Source organism: Artibeus jamaicensis, unplaced genomic scaffold (assembly GCF_021234435.1).
Source record: "Artibeus jamaicensis isolate MK-2021 breed Jamaican fruit bat unplaced genomic scaffold, CSHL_Jam_final contig_3174, whole genome shotgun sequence".
In the NCBI taxonomy this organism is placed as follows: Eukaryota; Metazoa; Chordata; class Mammalia; order Chiroptera; family Phyllostomidae; genus Artibeus; species Artibeus jamaicensis.
In genome coordinates this window covers 566,525-589,490 of record NW_026521738.1, presented here as the reverse complement: position 1 = coordinate 589,490, position 22,966 = coordinate 566,525, and the positions used below count along the sequence as shown (strand labels likewise).

At 46.5% G+C, this 22,966-nt stretch overlaps 1 protein-coding gene across 5 annotated transcripts in view; it reads right to left on the bottom strand.

Moving 5' to 3' along the window:
• The window catches only part of SLC4A5 (solute carrier family 4 member 5), a 93,543-nt gene that overhangs the window by 4,319 nt on the left and 66,258 nt on the right, over positions 1-22,966 (bottom strand). For all 5 annotated transcript variants that reach the window (XM_037130901.2, XM_037130902.2, XM_053663398.1 and 2 more), the window contains 8 exons: positions 19,212-19,412; positions 15,372-15,485; positions 14,159-14,320; positions 12,900-13,078; positions 11,582-11,654; positions 2,795-2,863; positions 1,969-2,142; positions 612-767 (listed from right to left, as the gene is read on the bottom strand). In XM_037130901.2, the coding sequence (XP_036986796.2) occupies positions 612-767; positions 1,969-2,142; positions 2,795-2,863; positions 11,582-11,654; positions 12,900-13,078; positions 14,159-14,320; positions 15,372-15,485; positions 19,212-19,412 (1,128 nt within the window). The remainder of the gene's footprint in view (positions 1-611; positions 768-1,968; positions 2,143-2,794; positions 2,864-11,581; positions 11,655-12,899; positions 13,079-14,158; positions 14,321-15,371; positions 15,486-19,211; positions 19,413-22,966) is intronic.

The window sequence follows — 22,966 nt, the reverse complement described above, 5'->3', positions numbered from 1 at the left end:
GTCCTGGACTGGATTCCCGTCTATGGACTCCCTGAGTGTCTGGGAGGGGGCCGGGGTGGAGAGGAAATATGGGAGAGGGGAGGGGTAGTCAGGGCCAGTGAGTGTTTTCGGGCATCTGGGGAATGTAGCCACTCCCCTTCCACTGAGGACCTGCGCCTCTTCCCCCACCTCCCTCCCTGACACCCTAGGGGCAGGACCAAGCAAACCCTGTCCCCAGACCTCCCATCTGTCCAGGAGCTCAGTGAACTGGTGAGCCCCCTTCAAACCCTCCCCCGAGCCTGCTCTATTCTTTGGAGGCCGGTCCTTATAACCTCCATGGTGGAGCCAGGCTTGGCCTGTTCCCTCAGCGGACTGCCCTGCTGCTCATAATGGCCCCAAGAGCCCATAGGAACGGGAAAGAGTGGGCTTGGCCAACCAACATTTCCCTGTGTGGGGTCTTTCACCCTGGCCCACCCTGAGGACAGTCACATACACAGACAAGCTCTCAGCACCCGGGCTGGGTTGCTGGCCGCCTGAGGGGCCACCCCAGGCCCAGCCCCAGCAGCAGTGCAGGGAGGGTCTCCTGATCTCCCCCCCCCCCCCCGCCCGCCCAGGCCTCACACCCTCCCCACCTCCTCGTCACTGTCCTCACGGGCCCCCTTCCTTCTCTTTTTCTTCTTCTCTGTCTCCTTTTTCTCCTTCTCTGGGAGGATGCTGTCGATCCAGGCCAGGTCGTGCTGGGAGAAGACAAGGTCCAGCAGCCTTCGGACGAGGATGAGGCCCAGAATCTGCAGTGAGAGTTCAGAGAGAATCACAGGCTCGAGTTCCCAAATGTGGGCACAGTTTTTTCTCCTCAGTCAGCCGTGCGCAGGGACTTTTTCCGGTCAGTGTCTTTGGAGGCATCTCAAGGCTCCCGCAACCATTATTCACCTCCTGCCCACCTTAGATCCTGTCGGGTTTCCCTCAGTCGGGCGCCAAGGCCTACAGGTGACACACAGACTCAGAGCCCGCGGTGGCCGAGGTGAGGAGCCCGGTGGAGACCATGGCTGGAGAACCACAGTTATTCTTTAAACCAGTGCTCCTCAAACTTGTGTCTGCATCATCACCTGTCAGGCTGTCGATACCAGACACACACACACACTGCTGGGTGCTGAGGAACCCAATGGGCCAAATGGGGCCTGCTTCAGAATCACTTACACAGCATCTCCCAGGAGGGCACAGTTCAAATCCTACCTCTGTGTCCACACTGTGGCCCCAACTCCAGCCCTGCAGGTTTGGGGGCCCCGCAGGGCTTTCCCTGAGTGTTAGTTCACCGGCTCCAGTCCCCAGCCGGGGCCTGCGACAGCTTCCCTCTGATGGGGTTGTTCAGGAGCCGGAGGCAGTATGTTTCAGGCCTTTTTGTTCTTTTCACTTTTTATTTTGGAATACTTCCAAACTTACATAATAAAAGTTGCTAGAATACTCACAGAACTCTTATGTACTTTCCCCAAATGTCAGGTAAATGACATGGGACTTGGGAGTTCTTTCTTGATCTAGGATTCTAGTTCATCCCACCCTGCACCTCTACCCCCCCATTTATCTTTTCCAACTCAGTCTGAATGGTGAAAGGATTTATATAGTGAGTTTCAGCAGTGGGGACCTTAGTTTCCTCGTTGTGTTTGCCTAGCTTCTCCGCCCTGCCCCGGAGAGCGGGGGAGGTTGGGTGGCTTTTGCCTTCTCACTGGGCGTTGCCACCTGGGCTGGTTGGAGGTGGGAGTGTGCACTGTCACTGCGGGTCACAGGCCTCCTTCCCCTGCCCTCCCCTCCACATCCCCCGCCCGCTGGGCCTGGAGTTACAACCCCAATCTTGTTCTGGGGAGCCGTCTGCTCCCAGATGGCTTGTCTGAGGAGTCAGGGCATCTGGGAGGAGAAAGCGAGGGGGGACCTCCCCGTGGAGACCCGCCCAGGCCGAACCCATTCAACAGGAGGGGGACGCAGGCCCCACCGTACCATGACCGGGAAGACGATGGCAGCCACTGTGGACTTGAGGATCCAGAGCACCGCCAGGCAGAGTATCTGCACCAGGGTGAAGAGGTGGATCCGGCGCAGGGGCACGTGCCGCAGGAAGGCGTGGTCCGGCTGGTGCTTGGCCGGCATCAGGAAGAGCTTGCAGCGCTCCCAGAACTAGTGAGGACAGCAGGAGGCTCAGCCAGCAGTGGGGACCCGGGGGGCCCGCTCGGGGTTTCGGGCTGTGGGGGAAGGGTTGGTGCAGTGGGGCCTCAGGGAGAGGAGGCCCTGAGCAGGCGTTAAGGATGCACAGAAAGAGAACTGGAGGTGCAGGAGGACACACAGCAGGAGACCTGTGGGGAAGGGGCTTGGGCCCTGGCTGAGGGCTATGGCCCTGCAGCTGGCCACAAATGAGCCTTGTCCACAGTAAAAAAAAAAAAAAAAGCAACTTAATTACAACATCAATAATTCAAAACATCCTGGTGTTCCAGGATGAAGATAAAGAATGAAACAAAATGTTTTCTTCTGCCCGAGGGGCCTTAGAGAAGTCAGCGATGGAGTGAAATGCTTGTTGGAGTTAGCCCAATCTGGGTTTGGAATTCTCAGCCTCAGTTTCCTGATCTATAAAAGTGATGTCAGAGGACGTACTTATACAGATTTAATTATATAACACCTAAAAAATGCCTGATATAGATATTTTACTTGACAAATGGCCAGTGGTCGTCTTCTTATTACTATTACTGTTTCATTGAACTGGGAAAGTGAGTCCTTGGGGCCTTGGTGACTTGGGCCCAGTTTTGGAGTGCTGACCGGAAGGGGAGGGCCTTACCTGGATGCCATTCAGGGAGGCCACACCCATGTAGAGGAAGACTCCGTACAGCACTGCCAAGGGGATGCACTGAAATGAGAAGGGGAAGCAGAGCCTTAGACTGAGCCTCTTCCTGAGGCTAGACGTTGGCTGCCCGGTTCTGAGTCACTTGTCTGCCAAGTTACACGGGCGGCCTCGCCTGCCTGGGCTCTCCCACGGCAGTGAAGGCGCTGGATGTTTGCAGGGGCTGATCAGATCCGGAGCCAGTGGGAAGGGAGATGGTCTCGGCGCCCCTCTGTTGCCTCGTGTACCTGGGGTGGCCAGGCCAGTGTGCAGCCGCTCACCCAGCCTGGTCCCCTGCCGCAGGCCCTGCAGAAGCCGTGTGACCTGAAGACATAGCTTCTGGAACACAAGAAAACTTGACAGAAAGCCCCCTGCTTATTCCTGTGTGTCCCTTCTCACCTCCAGCGGCAGCTGAGGGGTCCCCAAAGCTGTGTTTCTCAGCTTGTGTGGAGGGTACCTTTTGTGAGTTGACCTATAATACATCAGCAGGGAGTACCTGCTGATGAACAAAACTCACACATCACACAGGATCATATAAAAATGAAGAAGAAACCACGTGGTTTGGGCCCACGTGCTGTGAACATCCGTCTAAGACATTGAGCTGGAGGAGAGGACACGTGGGCCTCCGCACCGCTCCTTCGTACACGGCGTCTGAGGGTTTTGCCTGGTTGTGAGACACGGTGAAAATCTAAATGGACAGCCCTGTCCTAATCTTTCTCAAAGTGGGATCAATTGGGAGAGAAATAAAACCTTAAATAAATGACAGCTGCAGTCCGTAATAGCACAAATTTAAGACGGCTTACAACTTCCCTTTGCTCTCATGAGGGTGGAAGAAGCGAGTTAGGTCCTCGAGAATTTCTAGTGACCAGTGACTGATCGTCCAGCCTAGGGGATGATTTCCAGTCCTGTTACTTGCAGGCTCAAGCAACTTTTCCCAGCAAATCCCAAAGGCCCTGGACCTCGCATTCCCACCAGGGATGGGGCTATGATCCAGAATTCCAGATGAATCGCCACAAATCGTCCTTGGAGCCCCAGGGGAAGGCCCTGTTCCAATGCTAATGACACAGTAGAGTGGCAAAAAGATGCTTCTAGGTGCCAGCTTTAGCCACCTGTTAAAGTGCTCGACAATGATTGCAGTCCCACACAGATGAGGACATCACCATGTCCTATAGAACCGGAGGCTGAGATTTGAGAACAACATGGGGCTGGGGGGAGGGGGGCCTCAGACCCTGTCAGGAGGTCCTCGAAGGCAGCATGTAGAAATGCACAGTCCCCGAGAGCTGGGGCAAAGTGCGAGCAAAAAGCAAAGCAAAACTTCAGGATCTGGGATCGACTGGGAAGCTGCCCATGTAAGGCATTTTTGCTGCCCACCAGACACATGGGTGCCTCACCCCCCAGTGCCTGTATCTGGCAAGACAGCCGAAGATTTGCAAATTGGCGCTAGAAGGACTGAAGATTACTATTGGTCCTCTAACAATAAACATCACTGTGTCTAAATCAGTACAGCCGTCCTCTGAGAGGGAGGGGGAGAGAAAGAATTTCATTCCTTGTTGCTCAGTGTATGGTCTCTGGTCCAGCATCACTAGCATCAACTGTGAGCTTGTTAAAAACGCAGAACTTTGGGTTCCATCCAGACATACTGAATCAGTATCTTCCGTTAACAAGATTCCAGGTGAGTTTTTTTAGACGTTGAAATTTGAGAAGCCCTAGAACAGAACTCTCCTGGAGGAATTGGTACAAAGACAGGTATAGTTAATAACTAACATAGAAACATTAAAGGAAACACTAGTAACTGGGTCCAGTTGGCACTCTCTGAAATTTGTAGCGTCAGGGGCCTCTCCTCTGCTGGCTACCTATGCCAGAACTAAAGATCCAACCGAAGCGTGGTCTTGTGCAGACAGCTCCCGGGGCTAAATTCTCCATGCTTCTCGTACTCAGCTGTTCCTAATCTGGAAGACATGGGCAAACTTACAGCTGCAAAAAATTAAATAAGCTCTTTTTAAAAACTTTTTGAAAAAATATTTTATTTATTTATTTTCAGAGAGAGGGGAAGGGAGGGGAAAAGAGAGGAGGGGAACATCGATGTGAGAGAGAAACATGGATCGGTTGTCTCTTGCATGTCCCAACGGGGACATGGCCCGCAACTCAGGCATGTGCCCTGACTGGAACTCGTCCATAGGCCAGTGCTCAATCCACTGAGCCACACCAGCCAGGGGTAAACAAGCTTTGTAGAAGTATTTCTTGAGTGGAAATAAGTGAGGGGATTAAATCTAAGATGTCAGATCTGGATTAAGTTACTGTATACTTTTCTTGAACTGGCTATATAAATAATTCTTCCTTGACCAAAAATTAATCTAGTATTTAATACTGGTGTCAGCTAATGATAATGATTTAATCACTAAAGTAACAGTTTTGAAACCTTTTTTAAAATTAGAAATTATTTTATTTTGCTTGGTTAAGATGAAAGAAACTTGAACAGAGTAGTTATTGGGTTGTGATGGGGAAGTTTTGCCTCAAAGATACTCTTGATATCTCATTCCCAGGAGCAGTTTTGGGTGGAATTGTTCTTGGAAGAAGCATGTGTAAAATTGTTCACTTCCCCTGAAAACCTGTCTTTATAAAAAGGTATATACCTTCATGTAATCAAAGTAGAATCCAACATCTTACCACCAAGGAGAATCTAGATGGTTTTGTGCTGCTATGAAATTTATTAAATAGATTGAAGGCAGAGTGAAGATAGGGAATATATAAAATGCAATCATTTAACCAAGCTGCTAAATTTATTAACATTATGAAGGTTGAGGCATTAGAAAGACTCCATTCTTGTTCTAACTCGCCTTGGAGTTTAATTTTTTTAACTTTCCAGTTCTGTGGCAATGCCTGTACATACATCTGCACCTGCAGGCAGCCCTCTGATGACCTCCTAAAGGACCCGTGTCCAGGCAACCTGATACTACCCCCGGGTGAATACCACCCCCCAAAACGATTAGCATACATGGCCACCTGACATCCATTATCCAGATTACTCAGTGCAACCAGACCACCTGACATCCATCTCCCGGACCCCCTGGCATCCATCAGCCTGACTGCCTGATTGTCTGTCTGTCTGGTGACCATCCTAGAACAACCCAAGGACTAAGAATGCAGGACTGGCCCTGGCTGGTATGGCTCAGTGGTTTGGGTGTCGTTCTGCAAACTGTACTGTTACCAGTTCCCGTTCAAGTTCCAGTCAGGGCACATGCCTGGATTGTGGGCCAGGTCCCCAGTTGGGGCGCATGCATGAGGCAACCAATTAATGTTTCTCTTGCACATTGATGTTTCTCTTCCTCTCTTTCCCCCTCCCTTCCCCCCTCTCTAAAACAAAACAAAAACTTTTAGAAAAAAAGAATGCAGGACTGATAATTCTTAAAAGTGGACTGTTTACTGTAAGAACTTCTAACCTTCCTTTCTTCTTTGGAACACCTCTGGGTTTTTTGCCTAGCTGTGTTCTGATTGCACCAAGACCCTTAAATAAATAACATTTATTTCTAGCAAAGCCTCCAGACTCTCTTAGAGTTTGTTCAACAGATTATTTGGTAATTAAACAAAATATTATATCTTCCACTCTTGTAAAAGAACATAGGCAGGATTTTTCAAATCCTGTTGTGATTAAATGCAAAGACATTAGCAGAACATTTGGAGCTATGGGGTCCAAGGCCATTCCCAGAAGGCCAGAGTAATAACAAACATCTCCCCGTATCTGGTATCTCACCTTCTTAATAGAGCCCGTTCATTTTTATCAGGTGCATAAATTAATACAGAAATACAGTGCACTGTTTGTTTGGAAAAGTTACATGCGAGCCAAGAACTGCCCCAGAAAGGAGTTTGTGTTACTTGCTTAAGTTAGAAAACTATTACATGTCACCCACAAATGAGCAGTCTGACAGCACATCACTAAGGATGACCACAAAAGGCTTTGGCAATGTTGAATCTAAGCACAGAACTAATTTCATTTCAATTACTTTAAGTATGAGGTCTGTCCAGAAAAAGCCCAGCCATTGTTAATATAACGAGAATGGTTTGCACGACATGAGTGTAACCTTGCAGCCAAAGACAGTGGACTGGAATGCGCATGGGTGAACAATGATGACTTCACTGTAGTAGTGAGTGGGGGTGGTAGAGACTGTTGAGTGAGCATGTGTACTGTGTGGGTGTTGCATTCAAAATGACTGAGCAAGTAGAGCAATGAATCCACATTAAGCTTGAACATTCCTCCTTGGAAACTATTTGGATGATTCAGCAGGCTCTCAGACAGTGGAATGAGTGCAGTGCAAATAAAAGTGTGGTACAAATACTTCAAAGATGGTTAAGAATCTCTTGAGAGTGATCCATGTTCTGGAAGGCCTGCAATAAGCAGAACACCTGAGAATGTTGGACGTGCAACAGGCTGCAATCAGTAAAGATCAGCGACTGACAGTTCAAGAACTAGAAGCTGATCTGGGAATTCCGAAAACTACTGCGTCTGAGATTTTGATGTGGGTTCTTGGCATCGAATGTTTTGTGGCAAAATTTATTCTGTGGCTTCTGCTACCAGAGCAGAAGGAACATCGTGCTGTAGTTGCTAATGACTAGATTTAAACCACCACCAATGAACCAGATTTCCACAAGGTCATAACCAGAGATGAATTCTGGGTCTGTGGCTATGCATATGACCCAGAAATGAAGGCCCAGTTGTTCCAATGAAATTCTCCTGGTTCTCCACACCCAAAGAAAGCACAGCAAAGTCACAGCAAGATCAGTATCAGGTTAACTGTATTTTCTGATTGGGAAAGTGTTGTCCATCATGAGTATCCCCTCCAGGCCAAACAATTAATAAGGAGTACTACCTCAATGTTCTTCATTGTTTGAGAGATGCAGTATGACAAAAATGGCCACAGCTATGGGCAACTGGTGATTGGCAGCTTTATCACGACAATGTACCAACTGGTGCATCACGCCTCATGCAGAGTTTTTTTTGGCAAAACACAAATCACCCAGGTGACTCAGCCCCCTTATAACCCAGATTTGGCACCCTGCTGCTTCTGGCCTTTCCCAAAACTAAAATCACCTTTGAAAAGGAAGAGATTTCAGACTGTTGATGAGATTCAGGAAAATACGACAGGGCAGCTGATGAGGATTCCAACAAAGAATTTTGCAGAGCGTTTTGAGCAGTGGAAGAGATGCTGGGAGAATGTGTGAGGTCCCAAGGCGTCTAATTGGAAGGGACTGAGACATTATTGTCCTACGTACACCATGTCTTGTATCCTGTATCTTCTCCAATTAGTGTCTCTATTTTTCATGTTATATGGCTGGATACCTTCTAGACAGCCCCCAGTATGCTTTTTAGACATGCTATTTATATTCAGAAGATAGGTGACATTAGTGCCAAAACAAAAATGTACTAAAATCACATGTGTCAAGCACATGAGTACAAAAGCCTAGAAAATTTATACTCATAACAAGGGCATCCACAAGATAATTGAGCACATTATAAATGAAACAAAGGAGGGAAACTGTAGTGGAATTTTCTAACTGCTTTGTGTTTTATTCAAATACTAATAAGAGCTGGTGATAAAGAAAAACTAAGTCACTGAACATACCCCACAGCTGGGATGGCACACCGTGACTTGCTGAGCTCTCTCTCTTAGGGATGTAGGTGCTGCTATGCACAAAGAGTTTTCAGGAACTTTTGGCCCCTAAAGTAGGTTTGTTCTTAGATTTGAGAACAAATCTTTTTATGCAAATTTTTCTCTGTTAAACAGTATTGGGATCAACAGGCGCAATGGTTATTTGAAACCCTCTCCACAAAATTAAATGTTCCTTGGCCGTTTACAATATACTTTTAAATAAACAAAATGCCTGCCCACCTGCATGCGACCTATTCTCTGCACAAACCAGCTGTTTGGGTTGCCCAGCACCGGCTCTCAAGCTAGAAATATTTTCCATTGCAAATGAATCAGTTCATATCATGGTTCCTCAGTTTTTGTACTTTATGAGGTCATCCCTGAATGAGTTGTTCTGAGATAGATAGATAGGGGGAAATATCTGCAAAAGACTGGGGCAACTACAATTAAGATTAATTCAAGAGAGTCTGGCCAACATGGAGACATGTGTAGATATGCTTCACTTCCTCACACAACCAAAAGGAGAGTAACAAGCAATTTAAAAACAAAAAACAACCAGCCCTGGCTGGTGTAGCTCAGTGGATTGAGCGTGGGCCCGCGAACCAAACAACCGTGGTTCGATTCCCAATCAGGGCCCATGCCTGGGTTGCAGGCCAGTTCCCAGCAGGGGATGCATGAGAGGCAACCATACATTGATATTTCTCTCCCTCTCTCCTTCCCTTCCCCTCTAAAGATAAATAAGTAAAATCTTTTAAAAACAAAAAACAACCAGAACAGTCAGAAAATCAAACTGCAGGGAAGTTCGATGACCAAGGAGTTAAGAAATATTCATCCAGACTCATGTGCCAAGACAAAGAAATATGGCCCAAATGAAAGAACAGATCAAAACTTCAGAAAAAGAACTAAATGATGCATCAGAAAGCCAACCTATATCAGATGCAGGGTTCAAAACACTGGTAATCAGGATGCTCACAGAAATAGTTGAGTATGGTTGCAAAATAAAGGAAGAAGTGAAGGCTATATACAAAGTGAAATAAGGAAAATATGCAGGGAACCAACAGTGATGGGAAGGAAACCAGGATTCAAATCAACAATTTGGAGCAGAAGGAAGAAATAACCATTCAACTGGAATGGAATGAAGAAACAAGAATTCACAAAAATGAGGAAAGGCTGAGGAACCTCTGGGACAACTCTGAACATTCCAACATCTGAATCATAGGGGTGCCAGAAGGAGAAGAGGAAGACCAAGAAATTGAAAACTTACTAAAAAATAAAAAATAATAATAATAAAAAATAAAAAAATTAATGAAGGAAAACTTTCCCAATCTGGCAAAAAAATAAACATGCAAGTCCAGGAAGCTCAAAGAAGTTGGACCCAAGGAGGAACACACCAATGCACATCATCATTAAGTTACCCAAGATTAAATATAAAATGACAATCCTAAAAGCAGCAAGGGAAAAGGAGAGAGTTACATACAAAGGAGTAGCCATAAGGCTATCAGCTGATTTCTCAAAAGAGACCTTACAGGAAATAAGGGCTGGAAAGAAGTATTCAAAGTCATGAAAGTCAAGGACCTACACCCAAGATTGCTCTATCCAGCAAAGCTTTCATTTAGAATGGAAGGGCAGATAAAGTGCTTCTCAGATAAGGTCAAGTTAAAGGAGTTCATCATCACCAAGCCCTTATTATATGAAGTGTTAAAGGGACTTACATAACAAAAAGAAAATGATCAGTTCGATTCCCAGTCAGGGCACATTGGGGACTGCAGGGGGTAAGATAAATAAATAAAATTTAAAAAAAAGAAAATTATCAAATATATGAACAGTAAAATGATAACAAACTCACAACTATCAAAAAGTGAACCTAAAAAACAAACAAACACATGAACTCAGCACACAACTAGAACAGGAATAGAATCACAGTGATGGAGATCACATGGAGGGCTATCAGTGGGGAGGGGGAGAATAGGGGAAAAGGTACAGGGAATAAGAAGCATAAATGGTAGGTACAAAATAGACAGAGGGAGGTTAAGAATAGTATGGGAGATGGAGAAACCAAAGAACTTATATGTATGACCCATGGACATGAACTAAGGTGGGGGGAATGCTAGAGAAAGGGGGGGTGCAGGGTGGAGGGGAATAAAGGGGAGAAAATATGATAACTGAGGCATCATAATCAATAAAATATACTTAAAAAGATTAATTCAAGAAAGGAACGTGTTTGTAGGCGTTCATTATGCGGAAGGGCCATTGATAGGTGCTATACACTGAACTGTGTGCCCCCAAATTTATATGTTGAAGTCCTAACGTTCAGTGCCTCAGCTTGAGGACATGCGCTCCAAAGGTACTCCAATTTGATTTTATCTCTCTTTCGTCTCCCTCTTAAGGAGGGACATGGGCAAGAAGAACTTCACACTGTGTGAGAAAAAGTCACTTTTGTGCCCAAGGCATGAAAGACACAAAAGCAGAAAATAGGTCCTAAGAACACTTACAGAAGGCTCTCCCTGTATGTTTTTTTTTTTAGATTTTATTTATTTATATTCAGAGGGGAAGGGAAGGATAGAGGGAGAGAAATATCAATGTATGGTTGCCTCTCGTGTCCCCTGCCGGGAACTGGCCTGCAACCCAGACATGTACCCTGACTGGGAATTGAACGACGATACTCTGGTTTGCAATCCCATGCTCAATCCACTGAGCTACACCAGCCAGGGCTAGAAGGCTCCCCTTGCATGTTTTAAACTTCAGAAATCGATGAGCAAGGAGGCCTTGAACCAGCCATAAACACAACAGTGAGGAAACACCACCTGCTCACGAAGCTCCTGATCTAAGCAAGGATGGAACTTAGCAGAACTTTCTGAGGGAAGAGAGTTTCCCTGAAAGGTGAGGGTGGACCCTGGGAGAGGTGGATAGAGCAGTGAGGACTGCCAGCTGCTGATAATAAATGATACAATATTCTAGAAAACGATGATGATGATGCAGTATCCCTTTGGCCTAACAGAATCCTGCCTTTTCAGGGATCGTGCAGGAACCCTCCCCTGCCCTCTGAGGCACCAGGCCAGCGGTTTCCCAGGCAGACAGACCCCTGGGGAGGGTACAGCCTCACCTTCAGGACAGGAGCCAGGAAGACAGAGATCCCAGTCAGGATGAAGACAATGGTGCCAGTGACCCTCTGTTCCCTGGCGGAGAAGAGCACGTAGTCAGGTAGACTGGGAGATGCCCCATGATCATGACAGCCCTCTGGTCCTTTGTGGGTACATCAAGGTTATGTCCAAGGCCCTGGCCTCTGCCTTATTCCCCCATTCCAGAGGGTAGGCCCACTGCCCAAGGCCCAGCTGACAGGCACACTAGAAGACAGGGAGCCCCAAAAGAGGTGAGGGCATTTTGAAGGTATGTTAGGGAGGTTGTCCAGCAGAGTGACTGATATTGGGGGTGCTTGAGCCAGACTGAGTTAGGTGGCTTCACCACTTACTAGCTGTGTAGCTTCACCTAAGTAGGAGAGAGGTGGGTTGCTATGAGAATAGAATGGGACATAAAGTCCTTATTATCCCTGCCCTTTGACCATTATAAGATCCCACGTTTTGTAGGCCATGACTAAGGAGGATTCATGGGAAGAGTTCCTGGCTGCTGTCAGAGCAGGTACGAGGGGTGAGAGAGCAGGTAGGTTCCCCCATGTGCCCAGGTCCAGACAGAATGCAGGTGAGAGCTGGAGGTGCTGGGGCAGATTGCTCAGGCCCAGCTATCCGGGGCTCAGGGGTAGGGGACCCTGCCCTGACCAGAGAAGTCTCGCTTGGGGCAGGCTGGGCAAGTCAGGTTTCCAGAGGCACTGGGGAGAAGCGCTGAGGACAGCCACCTCTGAGAATGCCAGTGTCTGGTGTGGGCTCACCATGGAGGCCCTAGAGGTGGGAGATGTGCTTCTCTGAAACAGACCAAGAACCTGACATGGGGCATGAGAGGAACAGAGGTGACAGACCCCGGGCCACAGCCCAGGAGTGGGAACGTCCCAGAAGGCCTTCTGGAGGAATGAAGATGGAGTGGGCCCCAAACCCACAGGAGGGCTTTGGTGGACAGTGGGGACAGGGCATCTTAAAGAGGAGACAATGGGATGGGTCAGAAGTGGCCTGTGGGGCTAATGAGTGGCCTCTACATTATTATGAAAGCTGAGAGTGTGTATATGGGCCATGGAGAGTGTGTATATTACTTGGAATCTATTAAGAAAAAAAACCACCACTTAAAACTGAATTGTCGCCTCCCTCCTCCCTCTTCCCTCCCTTCAGGAACGTCACTCCTATCCACGTCACTCCTGGACTGTCCCAGCGGGGGCCCCTGTCACTCAAATACCGTGAGGGTAAGAAAAATCTGCTTCCCTGCCTCACATTGACCACTCCTGCTCAGGTGGTCCCCAGGCCTGGAGCCCCACCTACCTCACCCCCAGGAATTGGGGCTGCTCCCCTGGGGCACTGGTCTCCGTTTCCATCTTGAGGCTGTCGATGTGGGCGATGGAGATGACCGTGGCCGCCACGTACCAGGGGAGCCCCATGAAGGAGCACAGGGCCATAAGGATGCCCACCCAGAACAGGTCCAGATGGTAGCCAGCGGCCTTCTGCAGGGACAGCAGGAGAGGGGGAGCTGTCTAGGAGCCTGGTGCTGACCATCTGTTGGGATGGGGTGGGTTAGACAGAAATCTTCCCAAAGTGGCCATTTTGTGGAACCCGTGGAAGGCCAAGGGCTCCCCTTGACCTTCTAGAGGGAACCCTGAGGGGGCTGCCGTCTTGAAGTGCTCAAGTTCTTACCAACCCCAGGGTTTGGTGAGCCAGGGAAGGGACACATGGGAGTGAGGAGAGGGGTTCAGACTTGGAATCGGCCTGGGCTTGGGTCCTTAGGAAGAAGGGCTCCTCACAGTGGCACAGCATCTCTGCAGTTCCAGAATGGGGGCCCGGGCTGGGACAGGCCCTAGACCAGCGGTTCGCGACCTTTCTCATCTCATGGCACACATACCTAATTATTCTGTGGCACACCAAAAAAATATATTATAGTTTTTGCCCATCTGACCAAAAAATAGGTATAATTTTGATTCATTCATACTGGATAGCTATTGTTGTGTTGACTATTGTCATTTTTTAATTTGACAATCTAAGGGAAAAGAGGTCAGTGCCCCTGACTAGTCAAGTATTGCATGTTTTAAAAATTCTTGCAGGACACCTGTTGAAAATTGCTGCCCTAAATCCAACCTAGAGTGGTTCAGACTGGGATGGGGGAGAGGGTAGCCCAAATCTCCTCAGACACAGAGGTAGGGTGGGGAGTTGCAGGAACAAGGAGAGCTAAGGATGTTCCTCTTCCTTGTGGTTCTGGGTTAAAATGCCTGTGTTAGGATCTGTGCAGACTTCCAAATTCACTGTCAGGGGCACAGAGCTGGAGGGGCTCTTTGGGAGAAGCAAGGTGCCCAGTGGCTCACTCTGCACTTGGTCCTCCTGGTCTTTGGATCAGGCCGCCTTGGCCCTGGTGGCCTCGTTGCATCTGGAGGTCACATTTCACCCCACATACCAGAACTCCTGTCTTCTGGCCTCACGTTTTGCTTCATAAGTGGCCCAGGGTTCTGACAGGTGCACCATCTGCCTGCTTCATTCCTTCTGACTTTGTGGGAAGAAAGAGGTCGTGCCCCTGCTGCTAGCACCAGCCTTACCCTCAGCTTATTCTCCTTCCGGTTGACGATGACAGCCGTGATCTGCTGGTCCATGAATATCAGGATGGTCACCAGCAGGGCGGGCAGGATGCTCGCTGGGTACACCCACCACGGATTCTTCCCAAAGGGGGCCACGAACCAGCCTCGGTCTGGCCGTGTGGGCTGAGTGGAGCAGACAGAGAGGGCCCTTTCCTCTCTCCCTGGTCCCAGTGCACTCGCCACCCAGGGCCCCCTCTCCCCGCCTTCCTGCAGGTCTTCCACCTGGAGTCCTTTTTGAGTGCAATCTTTTCCCTTATAGACATTGGAACCTGCAACTTGAGAACAAAAAGGGCCCGAGAGGGACAGACTTGGGAAGGACCTCCACAGGTCTTCAGAGCAAAGGGGGTCGTTTGTGGCAGCTGCCGGGGACTGGTAAGGAAACAGGAGGAGCACAGAGGGTGTGGGGAAGGAGCTTCAGTCACCACGGAATTGCAAACTAAAAAGGAGCAGAAATAAGGCTCAACAGGCAAAAAGAAAGAATCCGATGGGCACAGTGGCTGATGCCGCTGCCTCTCCTCGAAGTCACCTGTCTGGGGAGCCTTACAGAATTGTCTGGGAAAACACCGAACATCAATTCAGAGTCACATATTGAGACGTAAGGGATTATCCGTGTAAGAGCTGGGCTGAAGTTTATCTTTTATTTTATTTAAGAGGTACTTTAATTTTCTAGGCCAACACCAGTTTTATGAGATATGATTAATCTCCTTAGGAGAACCCTGAAGTAATATTGTGAAGGTCAAGGCCTCAAAGGCAGGAAGGGCCAGTTCTAGAACCCGTGCCTCCCAGCCTGGTGTAGGTGGGGAGGGGGCGCTCCTGGTGAGGCAGCAGGACTGGGACCACACGTTGAAAATCACTGTCCTAAGGGATCATTTTCACCAGAACCCAGGTGGCCCAGCTCACAGGCTGCCGGGAGTCAGGGAATTGTAGACCTTCAAATGGAAATTAAGGGGCTTCACCTCGATTCCAGCACCTTGCCCACCCTCTGGCTGCACAGTGGAGTTTCATTGTGAATATGACCCCAACCAAAGGTCTCAGAGGACCATCCCTGGGAGGCCATTCCACACAGGAAGGGTGGCGCATGCACGAGAACCCACACGGTCTCAGGGCTGAGAGCACGTGAAGAGGGGGAAGGACCTGCAACTGGTGGGCAGCAGAGCTAACACCCAGAGCAAACCTTGATGACACTGGGCACGTGCAGCTTGGGGGTTTCCAGACCAAAACAGGCATCGATTCCACAGAACAACAGGATGGAGAAGACAATGGAGAAATCAGCCACTAGGGCCCGGACCTGCGGAAAGATGAGCAAGTGAGCAAATTACCCACCCATCCGCTGGCGGACCCAATCCTCAGGCAGCAAAGAGGAGAATGAGTAAGAGCACTTTCCGTGGGTTTCCTCTGCACTTTCAAGATATGTAATCAAACCTCTCTTTCCACTAACTTTTGCCAGCATCTCCCCTCCACCATGGGAGCCTGGCTCGCTGCCGCACCCTCCCCGCACCCTCCTCCCATGCGACCCCTTCCATCCTGTCCCAGTCTGCATTTGCAGGTGTGTGATGCACCCGGAGGTGGAAGGGCATCCTGTCCAGGGTGGGGCCTGCCTGCACCCTCAGCTGCTGGGATCAGCTCCAGCCACCCGCAGCCCTGAACTGGAATAAGTTGGTTGGAAAATAGCTTATTTGTTTTTATTAATCTTTCTTACATGTATATATAGTGTGCATTTATTTCAATGCTTAATGCTATATGGGCTTTGAGTCTCTATTTAGAAGTTTGGTGATATTCTTGTGACCAAAAGTAAGCCATAGGAACTTAACTCTTGTTTATAACAATTAGGCTACTGTAAAACTAGTTTTCTTATATGTCATTTTGTTTAAAGCCACAGCTTCCAAGAACCTATCAATGAATGACACTGAGGACTTACTGTGGTAGGCAATTTACATGGTCCAACCGAATATCAAGATGGATACAATAAATAGCTGTGAACTTCTTCCCACTTTAAGAAATATTAATGTACCTGCTTGGTCAGCACCTCTTATCATCCAGTGGCATCCTGGTCCTCGCTCTCTAGACAGACCCACTGGTCTGGGTTGGGAGTTATTCTTCCTGTGAATGTCTTCACACTTTTACTAAATATGTATATAATGCTAATATGGCATTGTTTTTCATGTTTTAAATTTTTATATAAGTGGTATCATATTATTTGTAATCTGCAATTTACCATATTTTGCCATGTATAATGCACTCCCACGTATAATGTGCACCCATGTTTTTGGCCCAAACTTTCAGGGAAAAAAACTTTTATTTTAATTGTTTAACTCAATTATGTATTTGTTTATATTTAGAAACAAAGCTGATTAGTGTATTCTAGGGTATTATTTTGCATACGAATAGTATGCTTTCTAGAGTTACACTTTTAACACATAAGAATAAATAAAAGAATGAAAAACATTTATGTAGATATGAAATTAGTACTACCCACATATAATGTGCATCTTTATTTTTCCCTCAAATATTTGGGAAAAAGGTGCGCATGGCAAAATGCAGACACTGTTTTTGCTCAGCACTGTGTTTGTGATGTTTGTTCTGAAATAGATGTAGTCTACGTGAAGGCGCTGCACCTTAATGTCAGTATGATTGTTTTCCTTTGTTTCTTATTTTCCTGTCAATAGTTACACTGAGATTGTTCTCACTGTTTTCCTCCCAGAATCAGTGCTTCTATGAACACTCTCCTATACAAGTGAGCTTCTCCGGGGTGTGGACCTGGAGAAGGGCCAGGTTGAAGATCGTATCTGTCGTCAGCCCCGTCAGAGAGTGCCCGCTGTTCTCCTCCCTGAATGGACCTGTTCACTCTCCCACCCATTGCTTTTCATCTCCAACACTGGGAAGCCCAAGCCTTTTACATTTTTACCAATCTGATGGGGGTGAAATGGCCTCATTCTTTTTTGCAACATTGAATTCCAGGAGGCAACAGAGCAATTTGCCAATAGTTTGAGAGTGGGGGAGATGGTGGGAGAATTTCATGCCACATGAAGTATATTTCATCCTTCAGGAAAAAGACATTCTCAGATGCAGTCACTGCTCTACAATTTTTATGTAAGAGGTGACTTAGGGATATAATCTGAATGGAAGTAGGAAAGAAGGAAGAGAATGTGTCTTGAAGATGCATTTGTGGTGTGAGCACACTATTTTTTTAACTCAGTTTCTATAGTGTGAATCTTCCTAAAGAGCCTTTTATTATTTAACCTTTATGAAACATTGGGAAAAGTCCAATTATTCATACCAAAGATGATGACGATGATTAGTAGTAGCAGTAATATCTATCTGAGATGGCTTTAGGAGAGCGCTCATGAGGTTTATGGTGGAAGAGAGTTGCTAAAATTTTTCTGAGTGCCCCTCCCCAAAGCACAGCTATTGCTCATGTATGCAAGTGCTGTTTTTTATTAATTATGTTTTATTCTGGCCACAGAACAGAAAATAAAATTAAAACTAGCAGTTAGCATTTTAAAAGCATTTTAAAAATCAAGTCTCTAGGGATACATCTAATAAAAAATGTTCAAGACCTGAAGACCAAAACTTTTACAAGTTTTGGAAAGCAGCATGGAAAGACAGAAGACCTTAGTAAATAGTGAGGTATACCATGTTCATGGATCAGGTGACTCAGAACTTGAAAGGTGTCGGTTTTTCCCAAATTGACATGCAGGGTCAATATAATCTTTTAAAATTTCCAACAACTTTTTATTTTGGCGAAATTTAATGTGATTGCAAAACGTATGTGGAAATGCAAAAGGCCAAAGCATTATTGAAAAAGAACGACAAAGAGGGAGAGGTTGTTATAAGATATACAGACTCGGTATAAGCCATAGACATGAACTTGTGATACTGACATACAAATAAACCAATGAAACAGAATAAAGAACCTAGAAATAGACCCTCATCATGTGTGAAATTTAATATATGGCAAAGCACTGTATAACAGTGGGAGAAAGAATGTTCCTTTTTTAGGAAAAAGAGTTCTGGCCAGCTGGTGTGACTCAGTGGATTGAGTGTGGTCCTCCGAACCAAAGGGTGGCTGGTTTGATTCCCAGTCAATTAAGGCGCAGAAGTGGCTTTGAAAGTGGCAGAAGGAGCTTTACAGCATCTGTTCTCACCTTCCTGGAACCCTGAGGCCACCATGCTGTGAGAAAGCTCTGGGTCAGAGAAAACCACAAAAAAGAGAGGCCAGCCATCTGCTGAAGGTCAAGGTATCCCTCAGTCAGCATAGCGGTTAAAAATGCCCCCTGTAGCCCTGGCTGGTATGGCTCAGTGGATCGAGTGTGGGCCTGTGAACCAAAGGGTCGCCGGTTTAATTCCCAGTCAATTCAGGGCTCATGCCTGGGTTGTGGGCCAGGTCCCCAGTAGGGGGCGTGCGAGAGGCAACCACACATTGATGTTTCTCTTCCTTCTCTTTCAAAATAAATTTTAAAATATTTTTTAAGAAAAGTTCTGGAACAACTGACTATCTATACAAAAAACAAAGAAATACCATCTCATATTATATGCCAAAAGCAATTCTGATAGATTGTATATCTAACATGAAAGGAAAACAATAAAGCTTTTAAAAGATAATATAAGAGAATATCTTCTGTCCAATATTTTCTTCGAGGAAAATTTTGATATATTAGATTACAGTAAAAGTAAGAATTTCTATTAATAAAAAGATACCATTAAGAAAGTTAAAAAGAGTAGGAAAAGATATTTGCATCATATCAAGAAAATGAAAGTTTAAAAAACACAAGGATTTACTACTATACAAAAAGGGTAAAAATAAAAGTATAACAATAGCACTAAATGTTGTCAAGGGTACTGACAACAAAGGGACCCAGTTCCTTCTGACTCCAAGTTCATGCTCTTAATGTGAAAAACCTCAGTGAGCCAGTGCTAATGTGTCTGTCTGTACTGTGAGTGGGTCAGAATCCTCTCAGGGAGATCTCGCAAATGGCTGACTACAGGTCCCCTCCTAACTGCAAAGTGAGCTTACCTTGGTAGGGAAATAGCGGCTGAATTTGAACTTTTTCAGGGTCAGGGTCATGGAGTATGTCCCGAAGAAAAGGATGAAGGACATGAGTGCCAGGTCTGGGATGAACTGGCAGGAATTCCCGAGCAGGCGCCCACCGTAGTTCAGACATTCCTTCTTGCTCAGCAGGGACCAGTCCAGCTCTGTGAGGTTAAGGGGGTTGTACTTGAAGACCAAGCACAGGAGAGAAAGTGTCAGGCCTGGTGGGTCAGCTCTGGCCTCCCCTGCAGTAGTCAGGCAGCCCACATGCCCTTCCTGCTCTCTGAGGAGCCCCACCCCTTCTGCCCCACAGAGCCCAGCAACAGAATGATGCTCCTGGGACAGGCTGCATTAACGAATGACCCACAGGAGGGTCCCTTGGAAGATCAGAAGCTGGGACGTGTTTTTTCACTGTGTTCTAGGATGCACTGCTGTGCTAGCGTGGAGGAAAGGTGCAGAGGGTGGGACGCCCTCTCCCCCAGAAGGCCTTGCCCCAGCTCAGTTAATCAATCAACCACGATCCCCTCAGCACCTCCTTCCTGGAGTGTCTCACTCCTTCTCTCTCCTTCCCTATCCCTACACACATCCTTTCACACATTGGGGCTCACCCCCACCCCATCAGACCCTTCTTGGGTCACGTGCTTTAGTCGCTTCCCCTTTTGGTGCCCCAGAAGCCTAAAATTCAGAGCACACACAACTGTATATATATGTACATACATACACACACATACATACATACACACAGAGGAATATACTCATGTATTATAAATATTCTTTTGTATATCCTGTACATATATATTCATATATACAGGGTCTAGCACAAATAACACTTCTTTCTTACTACAAAATCATAAGCATGTAATTCTGCAACATAACACTATCACACTGAAGCACACCATATGACATTATAGATGCAATGTTCAAATTAAAACTATAAATTATTACACCCGTATTATTACCTTCCCAACCAACTCAAGCAGGCCTTACTTCTGCTGGACCCTGTATACACATATATATGTTCCTAATTGTATATTCATTTATGTTTATTCATATATATTCTTATGTTTTAAGTATAATAAAAAGAGAGTAATTTATCGTAAAATTTAATATACATTGAAATTTTAATATGTAAATGTTCAGGAACCTACACAGTGAAGTAAACAGGTACTTGCAACCATAACGGATGTTGGGGTTAACATCCACTATGGCAGTTTGGTAGAAGTGTGGTAGTTTGACATAATGACAGTCCCCAGTGAATCATGCCTCCGTGTCCACACCCCTTTGCAACATGACACTGACAGTTCTCCCATCCAAAGGTGAGGTCTATTTCTCCTTTGAGTCTGGGCTCCCATGGGCCCACTGAGACCAATAGGAAGGGGCAGAAGTGGCTTTGAAAGTGGCAGAAGGAGCCTTACAGCATCTGTTCTCACCTTCCTGGAACCCTGAGGCCACCATGCTGTGAGAAAGCTCTGGGTCAGAGAAAACCACAGGAAAGAGAGGCCAGCCATCTGCTGAAGGTCAAGGTATCCCTCAGTCAGCATAGCGGTTAAAAATGCCCCCTGTAGCCCTGGCTGGTGTGGCTCAGTGGATTGAGTGTGGGCCTGTGAACCAAAGGGTCGCCGGTTCAATTCCAAGTCAGGGCACATGCCTGGGTTGTGGGCCAGGTCCCCAGTAGGGAGTGTGCGAGAGGCAACCACACAGTAATGTTTCTCTCCCTCTCTTTCTCCCTCCCTTCCCCTCTGTCTAAAAATAAATAAAATCTTTTTAAAAAAGTCCCCTGTAGGGTAGCATGCCTCTACTGCCTCTCTGGTCTGGCCCAACATCTCTCTGCCAGCTTATCTCTTGTGGTTTCCCTGTGCAATCCCCACCCTCACATTGTCTCAGCCCAGTCTCCATTCACTGCCCTTAAACAGCTTTGTGCTTTTCCTCTGTGCCCTTCTGCCTATGCTTATCCCGCAGTCTGGAATGTACTTCTCCATAGAACCAACTTTCGCAGCCTTTAAGACCAGACCGCATTCCAGGTTCTCCATGAGGCTTCCCTCTCCAGCTTGCAGTTACACATTTGACCTGATGACACATGGCATGCTCGGCTTGTGCTGCCCATTACTTTCCAGGTTCATCTTCACAGACTTATCATTATACCAGCAAGTTTGAGAGCAGAGCTATTACAATGGTCCCAGTTGTCCCCCTTTGCCCCCATCTACCCAGTACCCCCATTCCCTCCAACAATTCCCCCCTAAGTTCATGTCTATGGGTCATGTACATAAGTTCTTTGGTTTCTCCATTTCCTATACTGTTCTTAACATCTCTCTGTCTATTTTGAACTTACCAATTTGTACTTCTTAGTCCTTGTACCTTTTGTCCATTCTTTCACTTCCCCCTCCGAGCTGATAACTCTCCAAATGATCTCCATATCTATGCTTCTGTTTCTGTTCTGCTTGTTTGCTTAGTTTGTTTTTTAGATTCAATTGTGGCTAGTTGTGAATTCATCACCATTTTAATGTTCATAGTCTTGATCTTTTTCTTAAATACCTTTAACATTTCATATAATGATGATGAACTCCTTTAATTTTACCTTGTCTGGGAAGCACTTTATCTGCCCTTCCATTCTAAATGTTAGCTTTGCTGGATAGAGTAATCTAGGTTGTAGGTTCTTACTTTTCATTACTTTGAATATTTCTTGCTACTCCCTTCTTGCCTACAAGGTTTCTTTTGAGAAATCAGCTGACACTCTTATGGGAACTCCTTTGTAGGTAACTCTCTGCTTTTCTCTTGTTGCTTTTAAGATTCTCTCCTTATCTTTAACCTTTGGCATTTTAATTATGATGAGTCTTGGAGTGGTGTCCTGTTTGTGTCAATCTTGTTTGGGACTCTCTCTGCTTCCTGGACTTGTATGTTTATTTCCTTCCCCAATTAGGAAAGTTTTCTTTATTTTTTAAAATACATTTTCAATTTCTTGCTTTTTTTCTCCTTCCAGCACCCTTGTGATTTGAACGATGGTACGTTTGCAGTTATCCCACAGGCTCCTTAGCCTAGCCTTGTTTTTGGATTCTTTTTTCTTCTTGTTATTCTGATTGAATGTTCCAAATCATTGATTTAAGTCTCGGCTTCATCCATTCCACTGCTGGTTCCCTGTAAATTTGTCTTTATGTCACTTGGTGTAAATTTCATTTCTACCTGGCTCTTTTTTTATGCTGCTAAAGTACCCAATGAGTTCCCTGAACATCTTAATAACCAGTGTTTTGAGCTCAGCATCTGACAGATTGCTTATGTCCATTTTGTTTAGTTCCTTTTTGGGAGTTTTGTTCTGTTCTTTTGTGTGGGCCATTATTTCTTTGTCTCCTCATTTTGGCAGCCTCCCTTTGTCGTTTCTGTGGATTAGGTAGAGCTGTTTTGACTCCCTTAGTAGCGTGACCTACTGTAGAAAAGCACACTGTAGAAACGTTGGATAGAACAGAGCCTTAGGTAGTCACCAGGGCAGGGCTGTCCATGTGAACCAGGTTGATGAAGATTCCAATATGGTGTTATTGCTTTGTGGCTGTGAAGGGGAGGGCTGAGAAAGGGGACAATGCTGCTGCCTGACCTCTGGAGTTTTGTCTGTGAGGAAGCTGTCCCCTGGCACTCGCCCTGATGCCAGACACTTCAGTGTCTACCCATATGCCACTGACGCCCTTCCAGCTGCTGCCCCAGTGTGGGAGCCCAGAGGCAGTGAGTCTAGCTAGGTCCTAAGTCTGTTACGG